Source organism: Chiroxiphia lanceolata, chromosome 9, assembly GCF_009829145.1.
Source record: "Chiroxiphia lanceolata isolate bChiLan1 chromosome 9, bChiLan1.pri, whole genome shotgun sequence".
In the NCBI taxonomy this organism is placed as follows: domain Eukaryota; kingdom Metazoa; phylum Chordata; class Aves; order Passeriformes; family Pipridae; genus Chiroxiphia; species Chiroxiphia lanceolata.
Window position 1 is genome coordinate 21,554,152 of NC_045645.1, and position 21,424 is coordinate 21,575,575.

The 21,424-nt window shown below is 37.0% G+C and overlaps 1 protein-coding gene across 3 annotated transcripts; it reads left to right on the forward strand.

Moving 5' to 3' along the window:
- Positions 1–54: 54 nt before the first annotated feature.
- On the forward strand, positions 55–21,172 carry STXBP3 (syntaxin binding protein 3). Of its 3 annotated transcripts, none has more exons than XM_032696011.1 (19): positions 55–151; positions 3,050–3,099; positions 3,821–3,902; positions 5,301–5,377; positions 6,000–6,078; positions 7,453–7,553; positions 9,497–9,651; positions 10,574–10,664; positions 11,592–11,716; positions 13,155–13,259; positions 13,762–13,819; positions 14,020–14,085; positions 14,532–14,612; positions 15,257–15,395; positions 15,923–16,029; positions 16,470–16,568; positions 17,441–17,526; positions 17,916–18,064; positions 19,767–21,172. In XM_032696011.1, exons 1-19 carry the CDS (start codon positions 109–111, stop codon positions 19,856–19,858), a joined length of 1,785 nt encoding a protein of 594 aa, XP_032551902.1. In that variant the 5' UTR covers positions 55–108; the 3' UTR covers positions 19,859–21,172. The 3 variants fall into 3 exon arrangements, with proteins under 3 accessions (XP_032551902.1, XP_032551904.1, XP_032551903.1); XM_032696012.1 differs by having other exon boundaries at positions 100–155; XM_032696013.1 differs by lacking the exons at positions 10,574–10,664; positions 11,592–11,716.
- Positions 21,173–21,424: the final 252 nt, after the last annotated feature.

Genomic DNA, 21,424 nt, shown 5'->3' on the forward strand with positions numbered 1-21,424 from the left:
GCCCGCCCCGCCCAGGAGCAGGCAGTGCCCTCGACCGCCGCCCGGCTCCGCCCGCCGTCCCTGAAGAGGGAGGGGAAGGGAGTGCTGCTGGGAGGGATTGGCAGCAAGATGGCGCCGCCGGTGCGGGGGTTGAAGGGCGCTGTGTGGCAGAGTGAGTGAGTGCGGGAGCGAGTGCGGGGCTGCTGCCCCCGCCCCGGGCCGGGAGCGCCCCGGGGCCGCTCGGTGTGCGCGGGCCGGCTGGAAGTCGCCGCCGCTGGGGCGCCGCCCGCGCGTATCCCGCCGTGTGGGGTCGGGGGTGCCCTGCCCGCCTGGGATGGGTCCGGGGCCGCGGCCGGAGCCGCACCGTTGTCGGAGCCGAGGAGGGCGAGCGGAGTCGGTCCCGGGCGGTCCTGCGGGGAGCCGGGTGTGCGGCGGGGGCTGTGGGTGGTGGCTTCTCCCTGGCTGCTACACCTGGTGACTCATCGCGGGGTTGGGAGGCGCTGCTCCGCCTTGCGCTGCCCGCGGTGACAGCGCCTGGATAGAGACGCTCGCGCCTTATTCCGAGATAAGGGTGAGCTCTGCCGGCTGTAGCCCGCCGGGCCGGCTCTTGGAGAGCTTAAACTGAAGCCAGCTCTTCCAGGACTTCTGTGTTGCATCCGAACTGGCGGTTTTGGAGAGCGCTCCGGCCTCAGGAGGGGCTCTGGTGTGTGTCACGGAGCGGCACTGCCCGCTTTGTGTTCGGCTTCACGGTTTCAGTAGAAAAAGTTGAAGGTGTTCCCACGTAGTCTTACAAATGAACTGCAGATTTTTATCTCCATGTTTAGGAGCAGGTTCTGCTGGTGTTTGTTACAGAAAAGGAAATTGCAACTGCTCCTTTCCCTGCTGGAGTAGAAGGGCTCATAGTATTTCAGGTAGTGTGAGACCTGCAAGAAAAAGCATTAGCAGCCACCTCACCCCGGGCTTAATTGTACTGAGGTTGTGACTCCATAAGCTGTTCAGCCAGCCTAGTGACTGTCACTGAAATGGGAAGGTCTTGCTGCTGTCTTCTTTCTGTTCCTCCTCTGCTTCCACCTGAAAGCTCTGATCTGGTTGCTTGTGTCACTGGAAGAGGATATAGAGAAAGAGGAAAGACTGTCTCAGATGTTCAGTCCTCAATTGCTGGCACCTATACCCTGCTTGTATGAATTAGATACCTTTGTTTACAACTTGACCTTTAGAAATCCTTACTTTTGCTGCTTTGCTTTTCCTATCTTAGTCTGTTAGGTTATGTGTGCCTTTGATTGTAAAGCCACCGTTTTGTCCTGAGATATTTTGTAGAAGACTTGGACAACTCAAGGAAGGAATGTGATCAAAGCATTATGGTGTTATCAGGGCCTGTAAGGACTTTTGAAAATGGTGTTGTCAGTGCGGACAAGACTGTGAGGAATGAAGATTAGAGTGATGATAAAGCAATGTAAATAATAAAACATTTATATTGCAAGTTTAGTTGAGGTATCTCATGAAAAGAAGGCTTTGTTAGATAATTACTCTTGTCTTTCCATTTCAACAACAATGAAAATTGATGAACTAACTTTCATACGTAGTCTGGCACTTTGTTTATGGGTAATTGAAGGCCATAAACTGCTGCTTCTTAATGGGTCAGCAAACATGTTGGTGCTCTTTTTTTAAGATTGATTAGTCTGAAAATGGTATGTCAGTGGTGTTGGTGGTTTATGTGGCAGTTTGTGTCAATGTGTGAATAGGTACAGAAGTACCTGTGGTGTGTGTACAAAGGGAGTTGTACCTGTGCTATGTCATGGTGCTGTTAAAAACCCCTTTATGCCATTGTGATAGTCCCTTCTGTTAGGTGCAGTATTAGTCTGAATTGAAGCAGAAGTGTGTGAGAGAGTTAATTCACCCAGTTTGTTGTCAGCTCACAATTAGGGGGGTAGGGGAAGCACCTGTATTTAGGAGGCAGTAGTTCCTGTGGATAAAATCCTGACATTAACGATATACAGCTGCTCTCCGTGTCTATCTGTAAATAAAGTTTTTCCGCAAGGAATTCTGTTCTAGGCTTGTGTAATGGGTTCTAGCCTAGTGACAGATAGCTAGGTTAATTTTGGCACTTCTGCAACTTTATTTTTTGTAATACTTGTTTACAGTCCTTTCTTCAGGAAGTGTGTTATAAACGGGTCACTGACTTTGCCAAGGTGTGGCTTCCTTGTTTGTTTGTTTGTTTATTTTTTCACATAGGGATTTAGCAGTCTGCAGTTCCTGCAGCCTTGTGTATAGTTCTTATCTAGATCAGGAAGTAAAGGTAGAGGAAAAAATGCTTTTCTAGACTAATTCAAAGAAGACAAAAGTAGAAAAGGTACTCAGGATGTGTGATTGGTATGAAATTTGTGAGAAGAAAATGAAAACTAGGACAAAAAGGGAGCACTAATCATTCCTGGGCTTGTGATGGTTTTTGGTGTGTTCAGAATGCTTGCTGGAGAGCAGTGAGATGATTTTAAGAGCTTTTAAAGCAGTCTAGGTCAGTTATTTGGGTGAGGCAGCTGCAGGTTGAGGCCAAAACAAATTGTTGGAATGTTACACGGGCAAGTACACGGTGTTAGTACACTGATAGCTTGGAATAAAGTTTTTTTTTATCATGGGAAAAAATGGACTTCAATTTTTTAATTACAGAAATGAGGTTCAAGGCAACTGAATTACGCATTTGTATGGTCTGGTTTATTTTATAGGCAAACAAAATACGGTATTGTAGAAAAAATATATTTGAGCTTTTGGACAAGATTATTGGGCATTCAGCTTATTAAAAAGAACTCTGTGTAATGCTAAGGACTAATTGATTGGCAAGAATGTTCTCCAAAAATATGGATGTTAATAAAATTTTCACGAGGCTAAAGATTTGTTATTACACCTTGGGTACAGACCTAGAAACAGGCAGGGGCAGTTTGTGGTCTAGAATTCTGTGGACATATTTATTATTCTTTTTAGGCCTCTAAACATATGAATCTAAATGAGTGAATTATTTTTTCCTTTTTTAGTAACAATTTGATTCCTCTAACTGAGAAACTGTTTCTTCTTACAGAGCTAAAATCAGCAGTGTTTGATGACTTCAAGAAAGAGGAAGAATGGAAGGTACAGTTTTGTTACTTTTGTAAGAATGTTGTCATTGCTTGAACAAGAAATCTGTATCACTGAGTAGAGAACAAATAAATAAACTTAATGGCTGGTATTTTCACTTTAAGATTGTTTTCTGTCCAAGTGATGGATTTCAGGTTTGGTAACTGAACACTGTATAATACATCTTGAGAAATCTAAAGCCTAGTATAGGGAGAACAAATGGTTAGTTGTCTCTTATTTTTTGTTTAGTTTTTTAAAAAAACTAGAAACTGTTTTTGTTTATCTCCACTTTTCAAAGGCTTATACTTTATTACTTTCATAAATTATATGGCACTCCAGTACGTGTGGATTCACCTGTTTGAGCTGCTTAAGCTATAAAACGGTTTTAGAATAAGTACAGATATATTTAAGCAGGCCATTGTGTATATTAGCAGGAATTCAAAAGACTTGTGCCCAAGTGAGAGTTTCAAAGTATTTTTTCATATGAGTTGGGGGGACAAGCTACTTAGTTAAGATGAAGCTCATCTTTGGATATCCTGCATGTAGGGAACTGCCTTCTAATGCTGTTTGAGACTAATTTTCTCCTGCAGTGTTGCTATATGCAGGTAATGAAAAGATATAGAGTAATGAAATAGATTTCAGCTTCAAATTTCCACAGCAAGTTAAGGCAATAACATGGGTTTGCTATAGCTGATTAACTTACCTAAATACTTGTGTGTTTTTTCAAAATGTTTAGATAATGCTTTTAGATGATTACACTACTAAATTACTGTCACTCTGCTGCAAAATGACTGATCTACTGGCAGAGGGTATCACAGGTAAGTGTAATTCTTATTAATGTACAGATGGCAGTATCTTGGTAAAGAAAAAGGGAAGGAGTGAAATGGATGATACCCTTCCAGAAAAATGTCTTTATTTGGTTGATGAAGACAAGTAGCTATGGGATAATAGACTAGTAGACTTTCTGGTTTGTACAGTAATTACCCAATTGTTATTTATTTTTTTAATGAAGAAATAAATGTTTCTTTGCCTAGAAGTTCAGATCCTTTTTTAAAATATTTTTTCCCTAAAGATTGCTTTAAGGGTTGGTTTGTTTGTTTTTCAGTGTTTTGTGCTTTTAAGATTTTTTGGTTTGGTTGGTGTGGTGGGTTTGGGTTTTTGGGTTTTTTTGTACGTGATTTTTATTTTGGGAGAGGGGAGTGGGTGTTTGTTTGCTAATGCCTGTTTTTGGGATTGAAATAAATGCACAAAATGTAAGTGATGTAGTTTTTAATTAGCTTTAGGTCTACATTTTTAGAAATGCATTTGTAAGAGGGCATTGTTTAGACTTGATTATTTTTTTCACAAGTAGCAAGACTTTTCTTATTTGAATTATTCAGTATAAGATGATTATTCTGGAAGTATAATAGCAAAACTGTATCAATTTCCTTTTTTGGAGTGTGTTATAAATCATAAGAGGTACTACTTATCCTTTGTGAGAAACTGTCAGTGAGCATGTATCCTCTTCATTAAGAAAAGCCTTTTATTTTTAGTGAGTACACTGCTGAAAAGAGCCTGTCTTTCATCATCCAGATATCTGACATAACTTATCCCACACAAAATTTCTGAGCCACAAGAATCCCTCTGCATTCTCAAACTAGTATACTGCAACACTATATATTAATGACTTTGTTAAACAGAGAAAAACAAGAATTGAATGAAGCTGATTTGCTGAAAATATCGAATTTGTGCCTGCAATTATATTGAAACAGAGTAAGTGCCCAGGAAATAGGCAAACAAAGGACAGAAGAGGCTGTAGTCCAAAATGATGCCCTGCATAGTTTTGCTCTCCCTCTCCTTCAGTGTGCTGGAAAAAGAACCATCTTGCCAAGGCAGTTCTCTTGCAAGACAGTTTGTACTGGCCCCCATAATGTGAGCATGTTTGCCTTGCCATATCCTTCTGTCTGAGGTCAAAACTCTGCTTGTGTAGAATACCCAGGAAAAATTTAGTCCTACAACTTTAGTTGTCACTAGGCTGAGAGTTGAAGAAGTCGTGTGGTAACGTGATGCATTTAAAATAACAAAGGAAAAAATCAGGGCTTTCTTGGCAGAAGGTATGTCCCTGCCTCTAATATTGTGGACAACTTGATTGCTGTTACTTTATTAACTCTCTACTGCCTTCCTTAAAGATGCATAATGCTCTTAATTATAAAAATGTAATATTTTTTACTTTATAGTGGTGGAGAACGTATATAAAAACCGTGAGCCTGTCCCACACATGAAAGCAATATATTTAATAACTCCCACAAAAAAGGTTAGTATTTTAAAGGAAGTGTTGCAAGATCTTTCAGACTGAAAAAACAATCTTATTTTAACATGCTTATTTACTGTGTACAGCTATGCAGTACTTAACTTTTGCATTTTCTGTAATACTTCCCCGTGTGATGCTTCGTTTCCCACAACAAAAAGAAAATGCTGTGCTACCAGAGTATGTTACAAACAAGTACCTTGTGGTCAATGGAGGCACTGTTTCATGGCTTAGCTATTGTAACCTCACTGAAAGAGACGTTGTATCACATAATGATGCAATAAATTGAAAAATAGAATCCAAAGTAACGGCTCTAGTAAGATTTCTATTACTTCCTAAAAATTCTTGAGAGAAGAAATCTCAGCACTGTTATTGGTGGGAAATTTTGCAAGTACCCTGATTTGGGTGCTTCCTAAAGTGATCTTGGTGCATGACTGACCGTCCATAACTGTTTGTTATTCTTGCTGTGGAATTAAAAATCTCAAGCTTAAGTGTTTTCTTGTATGTTGAACCTCAGTATTCTTAAGTGGGACTTGGTAATAGGGTGGGAGAAACTTTATCTGATATGTGAACAAAGGTAAAACACTGTCATGATGGTTTTTTTCCTTATTTTTTCTACCCCCATAAGTCTGTAGATGGACTTATTGATGACTTCATCACTAAATCATGCAGCAGATACAAAGCAGCATATGTGTATTTCACTGACTGTAAGTAAGCTTTTGTGTTGTAGTTCGATAACTTTATATAGATAAATAAGTAAGCTTCTTACTTCTTTCTTATAATTGAATACCTGAAAAGTTGAGGTCCTGTTTCTTGTGAGAAGATTTGAGACTCAAGTCATTAACTGTATATTTGGGTTGCCAGGTTGTGGTCACCATGCTGTGTTGCGATAGTAATTTCTTTCACAATTAGCAGTCTTGATTGTTCTGCTCCTCAGCTTTTAATTTAGGATATGTAGTTTTATCTTCTAGTATTCCAGTCTTCACTTGCATTGGAGAGTGTGGAGGAACACAATTCAAGTAAAACTACGTATCTCCACATAAACAAAATAAATATGCATGAGAGCTTTGTGCAAGAGCAGTGTTAGTAATTGGTTATTTCAGGTAGTTCTTCAAACTTGTGAGCCAGCTTTTTCCCTTTGCCTGGAAGAAGGGGCCTACTTAGCCCTTGCATGCACAGCAGAGGCAATGAGTGTGAATGGGGTTAATGTGACTGCATGTTCCCTGCAGTCAGTCAGTGTGACTAAAACAGTCTGTAATGAATGGAAAACAAAAAACCCAAGCGTGCTGCTGAAGGCAGGGCCTGAGTTGGGACTGTCTTTGTGGATGTCTGTGCATGGTGCATATCTGCTACTATATGTTCTCAAAGCAGTTATCAAATTACTATCCAAAGCTCTTGGTTTCTTGGTTCATTTCACACTGAAGCAGCAATTACTGTTCTGGAAAAATACTATCTTGCTCTGTGTTCCTTGGTTGCAAGTGGCAAGCTTTCAGTTTGAATACTTGCCAAAACTTTTCCTGTTGAGATGAATAGTTCTTGAGTTAGAGAAATAGCTCTGTCACTTCCAAATCTGTGTAGTATTCCTTTTCTCCACATATTCCTTAAATTCAGTTTCTAGACTGGGACCCAGTGTAGCCTGGAAGCGTAGTGGAACACATTTGAGACCTATATTCAATTCTGTATTTCCGTGTTTTGCTGTTAGATATGTGCACATTATTTCTCCATTTAACTTTTTTTGTAGCTTGGGAAGTGTTTTTTCTCTCTTATATGAGAATAAATAGCAGAAAGTTTTGCTTTGATAAAATCAGCATCCTTCACAGCTGCAGACTGTTACTGAGTGTTCTACAACTTCGCTTGCACAAAGCTAGTAAAAATTGACCAGTGGTGCTTTTTGAACTATGCAAAATATTGATTATATGTTCTCTCTCACTTTAGGAAGAGTAGGCCACTTTTTTTTGTATTTTACAGTTAATTTGTTCTCAATTTAGAATTGTCTGTTCTGAATACTGTAAACTCATAAGTGAGTTGACAGCTGGAATATGCACAAATTATTTATACTTAGTCTTTCCCCCCCCCCCCAGTTTGTCCTGACAGCCTCTTCAATAAAATTAAATCTTCATGTGCAAAATCAATAAAGAAATGCAAGGAGATCAATATTTCCTTCTTCCCTTACGAGTCTCAGGTGAGTTAATCTTAATCTTAACAGCAAAAAACAGTCTGGAGGATTATTTTCAAGTGTTTCTGACCTTCTAGAAAACAATGAAATAAAATGTAGCTTTTGACTGACAAACTGTATGTGAGATGTTTTACCATTTTGGCACGTTTCCAGTGCTTGTTCGTGCTTTTCAGATAAAACAAATGCTCTCATACTGAAAGGTTTACTCTGCACATGATCTGTTTGCCAGACTTAGTGTCAGTTGAGTAGGGAGGTTAAAGAAGGAATCTGTTCCCTAAGAAAAGGCAAGTATTCTGGTTTGTCTTCAGTAAACAGTAGAATTTATGTTACTGCTTATTACTTTGGCAGACAAGGTAGGTTGGTGCATAGGAATAGGAGTAAGTAGGACCAACTACTTGGTGAAAATCAGGAAAGAAGAACAAATGGATTAAGAGAACTGCAGGGGAGGGGAACAAAATGAAAGTGTTACAAAAACCAGGAAATAAAAACTACTACAGCCTGACAGACTTTTCAGTGAGAGGAGAACATGGAAATCCCTGTTTTCTCAATTAAAAATTTGAGACCACCAATGGAAACTAATGAGTGGTTTCATTGTGCAGCCGCACAGTGGGTGCTGTGTTGACAAATAATTTGTTGCTGATGCTCTTGATCAGACACAGAAGGCTGAAATGCACACTGATACTAATGCAGTGAAGCCTCCAAACCCTGTCCAGTACTGAGAGTTGTACAACTAACCATGAATGTTTCCCACATCAAACATTATGAACAAGGGGGTCACAGCTCTTAATATACCAAGTGGCAGGTGAATATAGGAGAGGTTGCTGCTGGTCATGTGTCACTGTGATGCAGTTTCCTGGTTTGAAGACAGACACCTTTTTATTATAAAAGGGTTTTTATTTTTTAGGTTGAGAAGCCATCAGAGAATAATGAGCGTGGTGGCTTGTTTGTTTGCTTTCCAGTGAGGTTGATGCTCCCAAGTTTTGTTTCAAACTGTTTTGGGCAGCTCTGCCAAGGCTGCTCTTCAGAAATACTCTACCAAATAAGGCCTATGAAAATTTTGTGGTTGTGATTCTCCAGAGGTCTCACTGTCAAAGTAGAAATTGTGACTAGTTTTCTGATGTTGAAAATAAGCAGCACTCCAGTTGACAACACTCTTGTTGTTTTTGGTGTAGTTTTGTATTCTAGATATTTTAGATTGTGAGAACATTTTAAATCCTTAGCAAAGGAGCAGTGTTAACTGGTTTGCCTGCTTTCTGGGGTGCTAAGGGTGAATAATCAGAGTGAGCTCTGGGCAAAGTCCAGGTGATTATATACTCGAATGAAGCAAACATCTTTATCTGGATGGACGTTCTTCTTTGGCTCTGTAGTTACAGAGTCCATCTGAAGCTGGAGAAAATCCATCTACTGACAATGGGGTTGTTTCTGTGTTTGCATTCCATTTACCAAACTGTTGAAAAACCTTTTTTTCTCTGTAGTACTAAGCTTCTTTTATCAAGGTTTAATGCATTTAAAAAATTTCAATTATTGAAGGTAAAGTCCTCATCTACTAAGCAGATACAATACATAAAATTTTATTTTAAATTTAACCTCGATACGTTCTATAATTATTCTGATATTGCATTGTCTGGCTTTGTACAAGACACTGGAGAGGATTTAGTTCTTCCTGATCTTTTTTCCTTCCTTCCATCTGAACAGGCAGTAAGCAATTTGAAAAATATAGTAATTTACATAAGAGAAGAGAGTAATAGGGAAAAAAAGTGAGAACAAGAAGCTGATGAGCTCAACAGGGCAGGGAAGGAGGAATGAAGTGTGGGATTAATTTTTTTTTAGTGGTATTATGTGTGACTTTCTCTTACAGCATTTAGTTTTAAATTATTAGCAAATTTTTTACCAGATATTTTAGATATGTGCAATTTAGGCCCTTTTTTCCTTGTTTGTGCTCTACCTAGGTATTTATTCTCAATGTCCCAGATGCATTCTACCGCTGTTACAGTCCCACTCTGGAAAAGACAAAGGATAAAGATGCTGTAATGCAAGTAATGGCTGAACAAATTGTTACCTTATGTGCCACACTAGATGAGAATCCAGGAGTACGATATAAAAGGTATATAAAGGAGTATGATATAAAATCAGTATTTTACAGTGTAATTGCTTTCACTTCTAGTGCTTACCCCATTGTTTGGTCATAGCTTGAGGCTGCAGCATAGTTTGGTTGGGTTTTTTGGTTTATTTTTATAATTGTGGCTTGTTTTTAATCCGCAACTCTGAAATACGGAATGATAGGAATTTGTGAAGTGTTGGTAAAACGGTGAGTTATTTAACTATGTACATTTGTAGAACAGTACTTGCTAGACCCCATTTTGTTCCAAATGACTTGTTTCATGTTTGGTCAGTAGGATGACACTGTTATGCTGCATTCCTGTGTACCAGATGCATAATCCTGTAAGAGAACTGCTGCTGTTTGTAGATTTTCAGCTCCACTTGGTGCCAAGGAATTCATAAATTGCTGTGGCAGATGGGATCAGGATTTCTTGTAGTAGAGATATTGGGAAGAATGCCTCCTTTGAGCTTTGAAAGGGAGTACAGATTAGTATCTTAGGTGTCAAAGTAGACATCTGAAATTGTGTTCAAGAACTTCGTTCTGTGGTGTAATGTGAAGTGGTGCCTTATTCTCTGCAAAGGTAACAAAGAAATAACTGCTTGACTTTCTTTTTTTTTTCTTTCTCTTTTTCTTTTTTCTTTCTTGTTTCCTGCCTCTGAGTGAGACTTTTAGGTGCTGGACCATATGCCAGCTCATGTCAGTCTTTTGGCTGAAGCTGTTTCTGCTGTGTGAAATACCTGAAGCATTCAAAGAGTGGAATAGTAATGTAAAAGTGCAAATATATTGGAAAGACTTAGAATGGAGTTCAGAAACTGCTCGTGAAACCAGAGGATCAATCTAGGGAGTTCTTTCTGTTTTAAAGGTAGCATCTTAGTGTACTGATGAAGAAATTTAAGTTCTTTTTGCATGCTTCCTTTTTTCCCAGTGGACCATCTGATAGAGCCAGCAAACTTGCACAGCTTGTTGAAAAAAATCTTGAAAACTACTACAGAACAGATGAGAAAAGCCAAATAAAGGTAGAAAGTGAACTAAAATGTTTGCTTCTTTTTTTATAAGTCTGGGGAAAAAGAATCATGTTCAAAATAGACTTTGACAATAGGTTCTACAAACCTAGATTTTATTTAATTATGAAGGCAACTAATTGCCATTTAGTTGTTTTTGTGTATGATAACAACTCAGAGGTAGTAGCTGATACAGTAAATCTGTATGTAAGCTAAAAACTGACTTTGCTTGAAAAATTAGCCCTGTGATGATATAGGGGATGATACAAACCTGAAGACAAGTGGGTAAATTTTGTTTTACTATCACCTTCCATAAGGCTGTGTGTAGAGGGGACTTCCCTGCAGAATTAAAATGGCTCTCCTGAAGGGATTTATTGTCCACAAAGATACAGCTGTTCATGCAAATAATGGTTTTGATCTGTCCCTACAGATCAGGGCTGATTAGGGCAGCTGCTTTAACACAAAAGTATAGGCTAAATCGTTCTGACTTGGTGACTTTGCACTCTGCTACAGAAATAAATGTACCTGCTGCTACTGCCACTTTATTAAATCCCAAAATGAAACTTCAGTTGAATGTTTGGAGATTTTTTTCCTGTGTTGCAGCACTGTATAGTAATGGACTCTGAAATATGAACAACACAGTTACCTATGAAAAGTCAGTGGGTGGCCTTTTTTTTTTCCTTTACACTTTTTGTTCATTAGATGAACAAAATTCAGGTTGCTGAGAGCATTACCTTAAAATTAATATTTAAACCCATTGTATGTAATTTAAATGTTTGTTGCTAATAATGTTGATAAACACTTGGACCGTACTTCAGGTTTTTTTCAGTTATTTTTCAAAACATATCTGCAGTGCTGTAACCTTAATGTAAATAGATTTAGCATGCATTAACTTTGTATTGTATGTCTTAACTTCTTCATGTTTGTTTGGTGGCTTTTTAGGCTAAAACCCACTCCCAACTAATAATAATTGATCGTGCCTTTGATCCGGTATCAACTGTACTTCATGAGCTCACCTTCCAGGCAATGGCGTATGACCTGCTACCAATTGAAAACGATACTTACAAGCAAGTACTTTTAAAAAGAAAACAAACCTAAACCCTTTACTCTTGATTATAAAATCTCTGGAGTTGTTTAGCATAATTGCACCATGACAGTATTAGCTCCTTGTATTACATGACAGTTGCTTCACTTATGACTCTTTCCTCTTGGATTTGTAACTTCATTTTTTTAACTTCCTCACTTAGTTGAGATCAGGTAGGATCTAACTATCATTTTTGTTAAGTTTTGGGTCTAACAAATTGCATTTTTTTTAAAAACCAAGAACTTTGTCATAGTGCACACTGAGATTCTGTAGATTTTCTTTCATATTCTTAACCTTTTTGGCATAACAAGACAAATTATACCAGTAATTGTATATTGAGAAAACTCTTGGTTATTTCTCAACAATGCTCAATTTTATAGCTCCAGTCATTTAATTTGTGTAGTTGTTAAAATGTACGTGTTTCTATTCTAAGTGCACATTTAAGTAAGTCATGTTCAGTTCATAAGCACTGTTTGGAACAGTGTGACAATGATTTGCATAAGTTACGTACTTTGCTGTCAGATTGTTCTGACAACAAGGATTTTCGTAGGACTTTGCTTTCCAATGACCCTCTACAGCAAATGAGACCTGATGGCCTCGTTGTTTGGTCAAGCAAACAGAAATGCCTGTCTTTGGTTGGAAGCACTGAGTGAATGTTTTAATAGAAAGTGTAGAGTTCTATGAATCTCAAACTCACCAGGTATGAAGATATAGCAGAGTATGTTTTATAGGTAGCCGTGATCTGAATTTCACAATTAATCCTGTGATTTTTTTTTTTTCCCCCCATTCTGCTTTCTGGCAACTGTGTGAGTTTCTGTAAATGTGAAAATATTGTGTAATGTGATTGCTGTCTTGCTTTGTAGGTTTATTGTGAGCTTTGTTTATAGTCAAGTAATAACTGCTCTGCAATGGTGTGAAGCATGTTCCTTTTTATATGTGAAGCAATTTGTCACGCTTAATCTATTTTGTTGGTGAATGGGGCTTCATTTTCCTTCAGTTATGAAATGTCTTATGGTACACATGGAAAGCTGCACTTTGCAGTTGCAGTGTGTTGTTTGTGCAGTTTGCGTTTGAAACCAGAGGGAAGTTGACATTGAAAACTGAAGAGAAATGGAGGTGCATGTGAATGTGTGATTAAATCTCTAGTTACTGTTGGTTTAAAAGGATATCCAGACACTATTGCCCCAAAGAACCGTTCTAAAATTCATCTGCTTCTTCTTTGTTCAGAGATGTAATCTGTAAAATCCTTCTGTTAATTATATTTTTTGTCAGGCAATAGCTTGGCTTGTAAATTAAAACCTTTGTGTGTTACTGCTGTTACCATTCATGTTGATTAAACTGTAACAAATAATACTGTCATAAGTAATGAGAATCAGGGGAAACCCAAAAACCAAATTACTGTCTGAATTTTCTCTTGGAAGGTACAAAACAGAAGGATCTGCTGGGAAGGAAAAGGAGGCAATTTTGGAGGAAGATGATGACCTCTGGGTGAAGATGCGGCACAGGCACATTGCAGATGTGATAGAGTATGTGAATGAATAACAAACCCAGCTACTTGGTTTCTTTGAGAGGGAAAGTATTTGAGCTGTTTAGTAGGAATACAGGTAGTAGCGAAGATGGTTTGTAATATAGACTTCATTCAGTTAATTAATGGATGCCAACAAGAAACTGTGCTTCCAAAATACATTATGTATCAAGGTATACAGTTATGCTAATGTTACTTACAGTTCTTGAGGAAAATGGAAATAAAGTAGTTTCCTGAGAAGTATTTTCAAATCTTTTGCATCTGAAGGGATTATTTTGTGTAAAGTACTAACAAGCTGTTACATCGAATGACATTATGCAGATATCATAAGTTTAACTTCTATTTTTTTTGTGAAAAATTGCTCTCTTCCCTGAAGGAGACCTGTATTTGAAGTTTTTACTTTCATTCAGAAGTTCTTGTTGTACAGTTCCTTTAAGATTTTAAGAAAAGATTTAAGAACTTCTGTGCTGTTGCATTCAATAATTTTTCTTTTTTTTTTTCAGAGAAATACCAAAACTTTTGAAAGAGATTTCATCAAAAAAAAAAGAAGCAGAAGGAAAAGTAAGTTGTTTAAATTAAAGTATTGCAGTCTTTCCTGGTAATTCAGTTATTTTCAGCTGAATAAATCCATTTAATTCATTGACCTTCTACAGAGATTGAGGCTTTTCTCAACTGGAATTTTCAAGGCTGCAACAAGAAGGGAAATAAGCATGTCAAATATTGGGGGGGCTAAATTTTCAACTTGTATCGTTTCTTCACAGTTATCGCTCTCTTCTCTGTCCCAGTTGATGAAAAGGATGCCACAGTACCGTAAAGAGATCAGTAAGGTAAGGAGTCTTTTGTAATTACAACGTCACAATAAATAGTTCTGTGCACTTTAACTTTCTGTGTTATTGAAATCGAGCTTTATTCTGTTGTTTTCCTGTTGAGTGTGCTATATAGCTGTTCTCCAGTAGGTTCACCTACTGTAAAATTTGGAGAAGAAAACTTGTTTCCAGGTGTTTCATTTTACTAATTAAAAAAATCATATTATTTGTGTGCTTTGAGGATTTTGTGTCTTTTGAGGATAGCATTACTATTTAATGTTTTAAAAGGTAATACTGGGGCTGGTCTCTAAGTGAAGGGTAAAACATGGAAAATGCATGATGGTTCTGAAGGATAGTTGAAGGATTGACTTATAACCAGTAAAAATGATTGGTATCTTAAAAAAAGACAGTAAAGTTATGGCAGCTTGTGATTTTCTTTTCTTTTTCCCTTTCTTTCTGTCTTATAGCAAGTTGTTCATCTTAACATAGCAGAAGATTGCATGAGCAAGTTCAAATCTAACATAGAAAGGCTCTGTAAAACTGAACAGGTATGTTTAAAAAAACCAAAACCCAAGCAGCAACTTATTGCAAATACAGATTTTTTTGTTTGCAGGAATAGAGGCTTGTTTTAAGAGACAAAAATCTCATGCTTTTTTTTTTTTTTTTCCCGTCAGTTTTTGAGGTACTAGTATTAAAACTAAATGAGATGTACAAGGCTCTTAATCTGCCAATAATGGGGGTATTCTTAGAGTTTGGACTTTTTTTTTTCTTGAAATCTGGCTGATTTTTATAAAGATCGTCTTTGTTTTCTTTGTTCAAAACTCCTGTGAAGTTGCTATAGTTGCTTCTGCTGGTGGAAGCCTTTTTAAAATGTCTGGGAAAAGCACCTGTTAGGGTGAGGCATTACATTGTACTACTAATCTCAAGTAAAAAACTGTAAATTACATTTCTGAGAATTCTAGATATCAAACAGTTTTAAATGTTTGAGTGTTATGTAGAGTTATTATAATGCTGCAGCTATTGAAATAAATATCAGACAAGTCATACTGAGTTTAAATTGATGCAGCTTGATTGTTTCCTGAAACCCATGATTTCATAAAAATGCATTTCAAAACACTCAAAACAATATTGCTTTTTAATGACTACTCTCTAAAACCATTGTGTGTGGGCTTTTTATTTTTTATTAATTTAGGACTTGGCTCTTGGAACTGATGCAGAAGGTCAAAAAGTGAAAGACTCCATGAGAGTCCTCCTTCCAGTTCTGCTCAACAAAAGTCACGAGAGTTATGACAAAATCAGAGCTATTCTGCTATATATCTTTAGCACAAATGGTATGATAACTTGTCCTATTTTTTTCCTCAATACTATTAACTTGAACTCAAGTTTTAGGATAGATATTTTTAGTTAATATGAGTTAATATTGGAGTTGATGGCCAGGTTTGACAGAAATCTTGTCCATCCTCTGTAGCTGTGCTCAAATTGGTAGCAAAGGTACTACTGATAAGGAGTTAAGAGATGTAATTCAAGTGCAGATTTATATGGTATTTTAACATCATTCCTGTTCTTGGATGTGTGCAATAGATGGTTTTCTTGTTTTCACAAATTAAATCAGTGGGGAAGAATTTGTAGTAGAAGAGGAGGAAATTAGCAGAATGCTGGGCTGAGGAATCTGCAGCAATATTGAGTTTTGGTCTCAAAAATGAACCATTAAACAAAATTTTATCTAAAATATAGTATTATGTTAAACAACGAAACAAACAAAAAAAATCCTGGACTAAATAACAGCCCAGAAAGTGTGAGACAAAATTGGTCTTACAGTCTCTTGGTAATCGAGTTGTCTGTTTTCCATATATTGAAGGAACTACCCAGGAGAACTTGGAGAAGCTGATCCAGAATGTGCACATAGAAAGTGATAGTGATATGATAAGAAATTGGAAATACCTTGATGTTCCTGTTATCTCTTCAGTAAGAATGTATTTATTTATTTTCTAACTTCCTACTACTCAAGCACTTGTCTACAGCTCTTTCAGCAACTCCTAGTAGTATTATCCAGGTCTGTTTTTGGAAACAGGCAATTACTAGGAATTCTTAAATGCTAAATCCTTTGAAAATTATTCATGTTAATTGTTTAAAGTAAGGTACCCATTATGTTCCCTTTACAATCATCAGATGGTGACTTGACCTAGCTGGTTTTGGAAAGTGCTAACTTACTCAGTTCCTTGTCTCTGAAGTTAGTATTTCTAGTGTACACTGAATTCTGTAGGTATTAATTGTTGTTCTTTGTCATTGTCATTATTTCTTTAAATTTTCCTACTGATGCCCCCTCCTTCCACTACTGACTGTGAATAATTTTCAAAAGTCCAAATACATTATATAATGCAACCCTGTTTTGAAAATCTTTTCAGTTTGCTGTTCAGCAGCATAAATACCCAAGAAGGGACCGTTCTTCAGAAGAAACCTTTCAACTTTCTAGGTGGACACCTGTTATCAAAGATGTTATGGAGGTAAATTTGACCAACTAATTAATTCATGGGTCAAGTGCAGAAATTTACTTGAGTGAGCAGTTACAGCCAGTCCATACTATTATGAGTTACTGTTGTCAAATACATCTGGTGAAAAAGTGATTTTTTTTAGTCTGTCAGTAATACAGAACATTAGACTGGTGTGTGTTAGTAATGCTCTTTATTAGAGGTAATTTTAAAGGTGAAGCAAATGAAAGCGAAAGCAAGAAGTCTTTTAGAACAGCTTGTGATTGGCAGTGTTTAGTGTAATTTAAAGATTTGCTTTGGGGTTTTTTTTTTCCTCCAGTGGGTTTTTAAACTACAATTCAAATCCAAACTGTAATGTGGTAGAGACTGGAAGATGTTTCTTGCTGGAAATGTAGTTCCTTTATTCTTAAACCTCTTCCTAAGCATCAATTAGTGGCTGATGTCAGACAGGGTAGTGAGTTCACTGGACCTTTAATCTGACCCAGTGCTGTAATTCATAGATTTTGGTGGCTTTCACATGCTCATTTGTATTTTTAGTGGACCCTGACTTCTCTCATACACTGCTGTAGAGAAATTAAATGCTTTAGGGTTGTTACAGATGAAAAGCTGCTTGTGAAATCTGAACAGTTAAATCAACATTGTGTTTATAAAAAAGCACGTGTTCTCCCAATTTCTTGTGATACACAAAAGACTTAGAATACATTTTAGCATTATGTGGTCTAGCACTTTGTTACATAGGACTGTTGTTCATGAGATACAACTTGCAATTGGTTATTCTAAGCTGCGTGTCTTGGCATTAAATTCCAGGTAGGTATCCTTACTGAAAGCTGAAACTTGGTGGGTTTTAGATCTACAAGGCTAAAGTGTGTTTTTATTTTGCCCTTCAGGATGCTATAGAAAACAAACTAGATTCAAAAGACTGGCCTTATTCTTCCCGGTGTCCTCCCACCTGGAATGGTTCAGGAGCAGTAAGGTAGATAATTTTATTTCCTGAAAAATAGTTTACCCCTTTCTCAGTATTTTTGTCATATACATTCTAAAGAGTTATGGAAGTGTGCTTACTAAATGGTAAAATAATGTATATAAGGTAATGCTAAAATCTCAAGCCTATATTTTTATTTAATCTAAAACATACTGAACTTGGTTGTTATTTTAATAATTGTTCTTAGTCATATACCCCTTTACTTGGAGTACTTCCCTTTTAATAATTGATAAATTATCAATTTATCTAACCACTTTTGCTGAAATTACAGTCAAACCATGAACTGCATGACAGGAATTACCTGCTTGTTAAATATATAATTTTAACCAAAAATGAATCAGTAAAGCTGGATAAATGTCATCTTCTGAAATCTTTTGCAGTGCACGCCAGAAACCTAAGGGTAGTTCCAGAGAGGAGCGGAAGAGCAGTGCAAGGCTGATTATATTTGTGATTGGGGGAGTCACATATTCTGAGATGCGCTGTGCTTATGAGGTTTCTGAAGCCTACAAGTCCTGTGAAGTTGTTATTGGTAAGCTTGCCTTGGGAGAAGGGTGGTGTGTGCACTGTACTACATGTGCTTCTGGAAATTGTAAGGATCATCATTAGGATTGTTTTTCATACATGCCCTATGTTGGTTCAGTACACTAATATTATAGCCAGTGTATTGCTTAAAACTATGCACTTAGAAGCATCTTTTCATTTTGATCACACTGCTTGGTGTTTAGAGGGTTTTTTTTTGCAACAGGGTATTAAGGGCAAAAAAAGTAGTTATGCTCTACAGAAGAACCATCATGAATTATGTCAGAGAAATATGTTAAAGTATAGCCAAAAGGATTGAAACATACCTCTATTTCCTTGCATTACAGCTTCCTCACAGCTTTTGCACCTGCCTGTGCTTTGCCTTTAGTGACACTTGCTACTCCTGTTGCTTTTGGAAGTAGTAAGATATATCAAAACAGAGCTCTAAATACAGAACCTTACCAGAGACCCGTATCCATCTGCAGGGGCAGCTGATATTTGGGTGCAGGGTCATCTAAAGCATTTTAAATTGCTTGAAATGTCTGTCTGGTAGTTAAATTTGGTCTTGAGTTTTGGAAAGGCTTGAATTTATCTACCATGATTTTAAATAAATTGTTTCCTAAAACAATGACAGGCTTCATTCTGAGATCTAGAGTCTGTTACCTCTAAATAGTCAGGGATGTTGTAGGTGTATTTGTGTGTGTGGTTGGTTTTTCTGGTTAATTTTTTCTTTGCTGGTTTCATTGATGGTGGTTGAGGTAGGTCTAATGCTGGTTCTAGTTTGGAGTTGCAACGGAAAGACCAGGATAACAGAAATGTAGATTAACCAGACTGTTTCTTCATCTGAGACTTGTTTACAAAACCATGTTTAGTGGTCACTCTTTCACTGTGGTATCTAGCACTAACCACAGCACCATCTTCCTTTTTTGTTTAGAGATGATTCTTGTTGTTTTGTTTGTAATCCCGATTTTTGAGGGAAGGTGAAATTTGCCAGATTTCCATGTGGCTTACTGCAGGATTAAAATATTAAAATTTTGCTGCATTTGTGATTTAGAACTCAAGGAATACTAGCCCACTCAGAGTGACACTGCTAAAACCAAAAGTTCCAGACAGCTGTAATCTTAAACAGTTAAGCACTGCCTTTAGAACTGTAGGGTGACCCTTCAGAAATTATAATAACTCTCTATGAGAATAAGAGTTGTGCACTCCTGAAGAATACTAAGGATTTTCTTTGCTGCTCAAGACTTGGAATTGGCTGTAAATTTTTCACAGAAATGTTAGTCAGTAAAAGCCAATTTCTGGTAACTGATATTTCTGTGGAAAACTACTGTTTGTGATGACCTTTAATCCGGGTAGTTTCTTGATTCTAGGATAAAGCCTGTGATTCACTGGGCAGATTTCTTGCAGGCTGGGACAGCTGTACACAGCATAAGTGGCCCAGGTTCAAGCCACAGAGCAGAGCAGGACTTGAAACTTTTATTCCAAGCACGAGTCCTGATCTGGATGTGTGTGTGGGAGACGGACATTTCCTACCTAATGCTAACACTTCCATTTATAGGATGGTGTTTTATATGAACATGCTTTGAACTGCTGTACTTGTCAGTTTTGCAGGTACAGTAAAAACATGCCAGCATGTCACTGATGTTTTAAAGAGGGAAAGTCTGACAGTCAGAATTTGACTGACACAGTTAATACTTACATTCTTTTGTCAGGTTCTACTCATATTTTGACACCTAAAAGACTACTGGATGAAGTGAAGAGCCTTACTAAACCCAAGGATATGGTCTCCATTAAGGATGAATAGATACGGTGATGTTTATGGTGCATTAAAAAGACAAACAGTATGTACATACTCTAATGGAACTGACTTTTCCAAACACTGCACTATGATACTACATGGTTCTGACTAATGGAAAATCATGTTATAATTTAAATTTGCTGCTTTTTGGGAAGTAGAAGGTAGAGAGAGGAAAAACTTAGCACATGTGTTTCTTAGGTTGTATTTAATATTATAAGTGCCTTTTCAAAAGGGCATGTTTGTTCCTAAGAAATTATGCTAAAAATTATTGTGACTATATATAAACTGGAATTGTCTTTGAGAACTGTGAAACCTTTATATAATAGAATTTATTTCTAAAAATTACTGAATTAAAAAGAGCCTAGGCCCTTGGGTAAGGGCTTCAGGAGAAAATTTGTATATATGGGTTTATGGTAAAAATGTTTCATACAAATGCAATGTCTTAAAGTGTAATATTTTCTGTAAAAGTAACTCACTGAAAATTCTTTAAATAGGTTTAATTGTGAAAAATCTAAAGGCTTTTTAGATGGTGCTGGGTAAGGGAGATAGTTAATCACAGAACTATTAAGCAGTTCTAATCACAATAAATAACTGAAGAAATGCTGTCAACTGTGCACTGAAGTACACTTTATATTTAAGTATATACAGGGATTATTAATGAAGCTTTTAAAAAAATTATTTCTTAGCAACTTCCTTATGATTGTGTCTACATAGTGCATCTGTTAGAAGTTGAATTGCCTGTGATACAGAAATTCCAAAACTATAAGCATGTCTTCTTGAGGAAGTGGAGGCAGGGGAAAAGGAGAAGAAAAGAAGGGAAGCAGCTGAATCTTTCAAATGGCTTGGTAATATAAAAAAGAAAAGCTAAAAGAAAACCAAATGATAAAACCTGATATATTCAAGAGAATTTACTCTTCTGTCTGCTTTGTTACGTACTAAGAAAGAAATACTTAAATTTGCATTGAAGGGAATAATCTAAACTGTATGAATTCTGTAACACTGGTAATGTGTAGATGTGTCTTTAAAAATTACATAATTAAAATCACTAAACTTTTGAAGGGATGTTGTATTTATGTGCCTTGAAATGTTAGTTTGTTGTATGTAGAAGCTGAGAGAAATGTCGTAATGAAAAATAATAGATTACTCATGGTTTTTTATTTACGTTTTTCCTAGCCATAAAGGAATTAATTTCTTGTTTTGCATAAAGGTGGATTTGTTTCTTTTCTCTTTATTTTGCTCTAAGGTTAACTAGCAGGTTAAGAGAATATTTTTGCTGGGTAAGATCATTCAGAGTTAATTAGGTGGAAAAAGGTTAAGTTCCCCCCCACACACATTAGAGAGGAATGAAAGATGAGAAGGTTACATTTTAAGATGTTGCAGGACATGTAGCATGGTGAGAATAAGTGGCTCTATCTTTCAAATGCACCTAAATGAGTCAGGAATTGAATGTATTCTTTTTTTTCAATATGAATACAGGAACAACACTCTAACTGGTTCATCAAACACCACGTGCATCAAAACTTTAAAAAATTAGCAGAAATACCTATAACATTTTTCTGAATTCTAGTTTGT